This window comes from Indicator indicator, chromosome 24, assembly GCF_027791375.1.
Source record: "Indicator indicator isolate 239-I01 chromosome 24, UM_Iind_1.1, whole genome shotgun sequence".
Classification (NCBI taxonomy): domain Eukaryota; kingdom Metazoa; phylum Chordata; class Aves; order Piciformes; family Indicatoridae; genus Indicator; species Indicator indicator.
Genome location: NC_072033.1, coordinates 10,286,014 through 10,292,013, shown reverse-complemented (window position 1 = coordinate 10,292,013; position 6,000 = coordinate 10,286,014). Strand labels below are relative to the sequence as shown.

The 6,000-nt window shown below is 36.9% G+C and overlaps 1 protein-coding gene across 1 annotated transcript in view; it reads right to left on the bottom strand.

Moving 5' to 3' along the window:
- Positions 1-6,000, bottom strand: part of VAPB (VAMP associated protein B and C) — a 30,237-nt gene continuing 24,237 nt past the window's right edge. The window contains exons 4-6 of the mRNA XM_054391856.1: positions 4,277-4,357; positions 3,359-3,535; positions 1-1,219 (exon numbers count right to left, since the gene is read on the bottom strand). Of these exons, the coding sequence (XP_054247831.1) occupies positions 1,061-1,219; positions 3,359-3,535; positions 4,277-4,357 (417 nt within the window). The 3' untranslated portion in view covers positions 1-1,060. The remainder of the gene's footprint in view (positions 1,220-3,358; positions 3,536-4,276; positions 4,358-6,000) is intronic.

The window sequence follows — 6,000 nt, the reverse complement described above, 5'->3', positions numbered from 1 at the left end:
AGTCAAACAGGATTGGCCTTTTACGGCATAGAACTAGTTTACTACTAATATTGTTCTCCCCTAGATAGACTTATTTACATACAAATTCAGGTTCCTGACCACTGTTTCTCCAATGCTTAGATGATTGAAACTCCAACAATTGTGTAGTGCCCAAAACACCAGGAGGCAGAAGAATCTCGTGTCACTACAGCAGCTGATTTTTAGTTCTAGCCACTGGCTTTAAACAGGTGCCTTTTCATATCATATAGTATTAGTCAATTTTGTGACAATTAGGAAACATGAGATGAAATACATTAAATAAGTTAAATATGCATTAAACACCTCTGAATAACATTTTAATTCAACTAAATGAACCAACAGCAATGTAGCTTGGTCCCTTTGAGAACAAGGCATTGACCTTTATTCCAAATGAGTGTCATACCAGTCAATATATGCCTCTTCATGATGCCTAGCACATTCAGCATTGCCACATACAATTCTTTTCAGCTTCTCACTAGTCATTTAAGTGCCAAGAAATTGGTAACTTGCACAGAGTTGAAGACACTGACAGAAACTGTTAAATTTATGAGCAGAATGGTGGATTAACATTATTTTACAGAAGTTATCAACACCTCCTGCCTAACCCAGCTCCAAACATCCAATTGGGCCAGCTCCAGCAGTGGAGGAATCATTTGTTCTATTTTTGTCTTTCCTTTTTCCTTTTTTTTCTTTCCCTTTTTTTCTTTCCTTTTTTTTTTTTTTTTAAGAGGTATTCCAGCAACATGTACCAGGGTCTAAGAATGTTTAAAATGACATATACAATATTCCATTGTAGTGTTAAATCATTTTCTCCCCACCTTCATCACTGAAGCACATTCTCTTTCATTCATTGACTCATTGTACATTTTAAACTTTCTAGATTATGTTACATAGTATTTGTGCAGGGGTAATTTAAAGGCAAGACCTGTGAGATGTCATACATTAATTGTTGGTTTTCTTTTTTAAACATTGTTATGAATAAATTTAATCCAATGATATGGCAGAACCATCAAACCAATTTACAATTTCCAGCATGCTGCCTCTACAAGGCTATTTTTCCTATAATTACACCAAAGACAAAGAACAAAACCACCAAAGCAAGTAGTCTGGAGCTGAGCCCTTCATCCTTGACAGCAGCTGCAGAAGCAGATATTGGGTTGTTTGTCTGGGGTGCCTTCCTCATCCGCAGTCCATCTTCCTCCTAAAGGAAGATACATGGATTATTTCTACTGAATGAAACCTTTAAAATAGTCACCCTTACATTTATTTCAGGTGGGCATAATAAAACAGGTGAAGCTGATTTACAGCTAATTCAGAGCTCTCTTTCCCAGATAATCCTAAGGAGGAAAGTGAAGTGAGGCATGAGAGGAATTCTGTATCTAATCGACTAACAGAAAAAAACCCAACCACATCCTCTTGGAATTTTTCTCCTGCTGATTGAAGTAACAGGGGAAGCAATGAGAAATCCTGCAAGAACACCTGGCTGAAGTCTGGAGACAGCTCCAGAACTTCATAAAGAATGATGGAGGGAAGGGCATAAAGATGCTTTTCTTGTTCTGTAAGCAAATAAAGTGCTGTTGAAGAAAATACTTTTCAATATAACTAAGATAGATTGTGAAAAGGATGCAACTAAGGCAATTATACTCAGCATTCCCCTAGGTAGATGTCACAAGCAAATTTTACCAGCATTTGAAGGGAAATGTCTTTCTCCCATCATATTAATGCTGACATTTTGACATGACACTAATTGGCAATAATTGAGCTATTTTCATGGTATGAGTTTGACAGCTCTCCTGATTTAAAGGTATTTTATCTGTTCTCACACATCATAACACTAGATACTATCAACTGCAGATTATGTTCCCCCCATCTTGATCTTAACTGTTGTGCAGCACAACTGTGTGTTAGCACACTCCATTCCACACACACACAAAAAACACTTCAAAAGATGGTAAAAACAGCCTCGTGACCCAACTTGTATACAGGTGAGGCAACAGTGTTAGACTTTGTGATACAGTATTACAGTGCAGAATTGTAAGACACTAAGTGAAAGCCTCGAGTCCATATACTAAAAAAAAAAAAAAAGCTCAAGAAATAAAAACATAATAAAATTACTGCAGCCTTAAGAATTGTCAGGTAAGTAAAAGTCAAAAGGCTCAGTGTACATCAATGTTTCTCACTTTTGAATGTAAAGGGGTACCTAACATTCTGGAAGAAAACTTTATTTTACAGAATTACTTATTTAATAAAAGTCAGATCAACAGGGGAAAAGTCTTGATGGGGACAATTGACTTTTGTAAACAATAAAATGGTGTTTACCTAAATGGTAATGTTACCACTAGAAACAACTAATTTTCATTTAAAATGTTTTCACTTCATTTTGACAGTGACTCTAACCTGACACTGAGAGCACCTGGCGGCTGGCAGTAATTTAGCCTTGTTTTCTGATGTTTTACAGATGTTTTTAACACTCCACAAAGGGAACAAACAGCTCACCATTTTAAGATGTTACTGTAAGACATCAGCTCAACTCTAGATACCTCCTGCAGAGTGTTTATTCAAGACTGATTTGCAAAAAAAAATGCAATAAAGTTATATAATACTTATAGCATTGGGAGATGCTGGCAAAACAAGAACAGAAGGAGAAGTTATGGTTGTGTCTCAGCGATATTCATAGATTATTTCTATGTGCAAAACAAAACTTGTTTACAAACGTTTAAATAATTTCTTCATGCATCAGCCACTAGAGCTGACAGTTCCTTTCATCAGGCTCCAACAGTCACAAACTCCAAATGTTCATTGCTGCTGCTATCTATGAAACTAGACATTTACAGCAAATAAAAACAACTGTAACAACAGTTTCTCAGCATGGTGACAAAAGGCTTCTCAATGAGTTGATTTCAGAGCCATGTGCTGGATATGACAGGAAGCACATTTCCTATTAACCTGTCTTCATTTGGGCATTTCAATTGCATGTTATAGGTGAAATTACTAAAACACTCAGTATTTGCACAACACCGCCCTCAAGCTTCCAGCAGCCTGAGAACAGGGCCAAGTCCAACACTGAATTAGACTAAGAAAATTAGGTGAGAAAAGGAAAAAAAAAGAAAGGGAATTCATTACTTGACATCCAATGAGTTCCTCTGTCTGCACTTTTTGTTGAAAACCTTGATTTCAACACCTTTTCTTTCAAGAGAAATGCAAATTATCTTTTAATTTATAGATAACATTAAAATACTGTGCCAAGGTTGGGTAACCCAGCCTGTAAGTCAGAAGCTTCTTTGTCAGGAAAGGAGTAAATCTGGAAAAAAAAAACCCAACAAAACAATAGGATCTTTACCTTAAACTGTTTATTCTCCTCCCGTAACCTCTGAACTTCTACTTGAAGCCTCTTATAGTCTTCCATTACTTTCTTAACTTCAGCATCATCCAAAGAAGAACTTAATGACTTAGACATTACAGAGGAATCTGTCTTTGTTGCAGTTGTGGATACAATTTTATTTATTTCTATGTCATGCTGTTAAAAAAGGAGAGTGATTTTTGGTTAGTTGGTAACACCACACCCATGATTATTTAGGAGAAGAATAAGGTAAAATTGTCCGTGTATGCCTAAAACATGCCTGTACCAAAAAATAAACAACATTTATTCTTTTTGTAACCTTTACTTCCATCCCTTTCTCGTCTCACATAAAACACTATATCAGCAGCAATAAGTGCAGACAGAATGATCTGGATTTTTCTGTCCCTGCATATACAGAAAAGGGAACATCCTTAGACCTCTTCCCACAATATGAACAGGAACTCACTTGCTCTCAGCCTGCTGCATTTGTGTCTTCCTTCTTTCTACTCATTTACTTCCTAAAATCAGTATTATATCAAGGAAGAAAAGGGGAGTGTTGGACAGGCAGATTTATATTGCTGACAGTTACAACTGCTTTGGCATGAACTCTGAGCTTTGTGGCCATCAATCAACATCTTTCAGTTTTTAGAAAATATTCTTTATCCTGTGATCTTCAACTAAATGAAGATAGAACAACTCAAAAGATTTCTCTGTGCTCATGTTGCACTTACCTTGTCCAAATTAGGTGCTAATTACATTAAGCACCACTAAGATTTTAAACAGTTTGTATTGTTTTCAAAGGCAGTGAAACAGAGGGTCCTGGTTTTTGCTTGCTTATTTAGTTGTCTGTATAAACATGCCACTTGCCATGACTTGCTGTGGTATTAAAACACCCAACATGCATCTGACAATACTCACAGGCTTATCGTTTTCCGCTGGCAGCTCAAACACACACCTAAGTTTCGAATCCATGAGTTCTTCTGGTTTGGCTTCTTTCCACTGGAATAATTTAGTATTAATTTAGTATTAAACGTAGCAGTGTAAAGCAGATGGAACACGTAGTGTCTGATATAAACAAATTGCATTGTGGTACTCAGGAAAAGCCCCACCAGTGTTTATCATGTTACCACAAACACACACATAATGAAAAAATGACACCAAATATGTGACAGAAAGGTATTGTAAAGAAGGACCACATATTATGAAGGAATCATTCTAAATATTCTGAAACTCAGGTAATTTATGAGAGCTAAGAGCTGTGTAAGAGTAATTAGCATAGGTAGGGGGAGCTATGGTCCTGATTAACAAAACCAAAAAAAGCACAACAAAAATGCCACCAACCAAAACCAACCAACAACCCAAAAAATCCCACCAAAAAAACCCAACCCCAAAACCTCAAATGCATTCAAAGGAACGTAAAGACAAGGAAAGAAACCCCAGATAGTAACCAATGTTAGTTCTGAAGCCTTTGTTTAGGACAGTTCCTATTCAAGCTTTTCCAGCTTCATGAGGTTTTCCTCCTGACAGGTAGGTTCCTCCCTCTCCTTGTTCTCCACCTCCTTATTTTTCACCATCAAAGCCTATAAACAATACCATATGTGCTACATATAGAACAGCTTTCCCTCTCATCCTTCCCCCTCTTCAACTAGAAGTCCACCATAAACAAGCTTCCTTCCAGTGTTTTTAATAGGACTTAGCAGGTATGAATCTTTGCTGATTATCAGCTGGAACCCTGAAAGGAAAGCAGTCATATAGCAAGAAGTGGTGACATTTATGTCCTGGAGTTCTCACATGCTTCTCTTCACTTTGTCCATACTTTGAGTAGCATGGTATTGCTCAGCGTATCTCAAGTAGGTGTCAAATTATGGCTGACCCCTGTACAACTTGAAGAAGTATTTGACTCATCCTGAATAGCTGAATTGTACTTTGGCTTTTCTGAGGCTGAAGACAGAATTCTATTTCAAGCTTGTTGGCTGCCTGTGAAGTGTTGAAAGCTTTATAGTACTCCAGTAATTTGTCTCACCTGTTTATCCAGAATAGGAAGAGATTTGGAGAGCAGTAACAAAACTGAGAAATGATCACATGTTATAGGAAAAGAAATTGTATTGGTCTGGATAACTCTGGAAAACTCAAATGGGCAATCCAGGTCCAAAACCTGTTCTTTGCTAGCAGAATTAACATTTTCATGGCATAAAGTAAATCATAAAAATTAGAGTTAGAAAGAAAGGCAGACTGGCTTATCATTCTAGTGATGCAGACATTTTATTACTATTGCTGTTTCTCCCACTGGATCTTATTTTGAGGCCAATAAACAAATATATTTCCATAAAATCCCTTCAGAAGGCAAACTCTTAACCCTGAAGAGTGCTGCAGCTTCGAAAAGCTATTCAGAAAAAGATAGAAAGACTACTGTAAAAAAGCCATGAGATGTAGTCTAGGGTTTTTTTGGGGTTGGCTTTTGAGCTTTTACGTAACATGTATACATACAAACACATGCAAGCCCCACCACTTGAGAGCAGTGGCCTTTTTTTCTTTTTTATTGTCTCATCAATAGATACTGAATATTCTCTCAAGCTAACAAAAGCTAGACTACAGCTAGCCTTCTTGCAATAGTAAATCTTGATGTTACAGGAAAAAGTTGA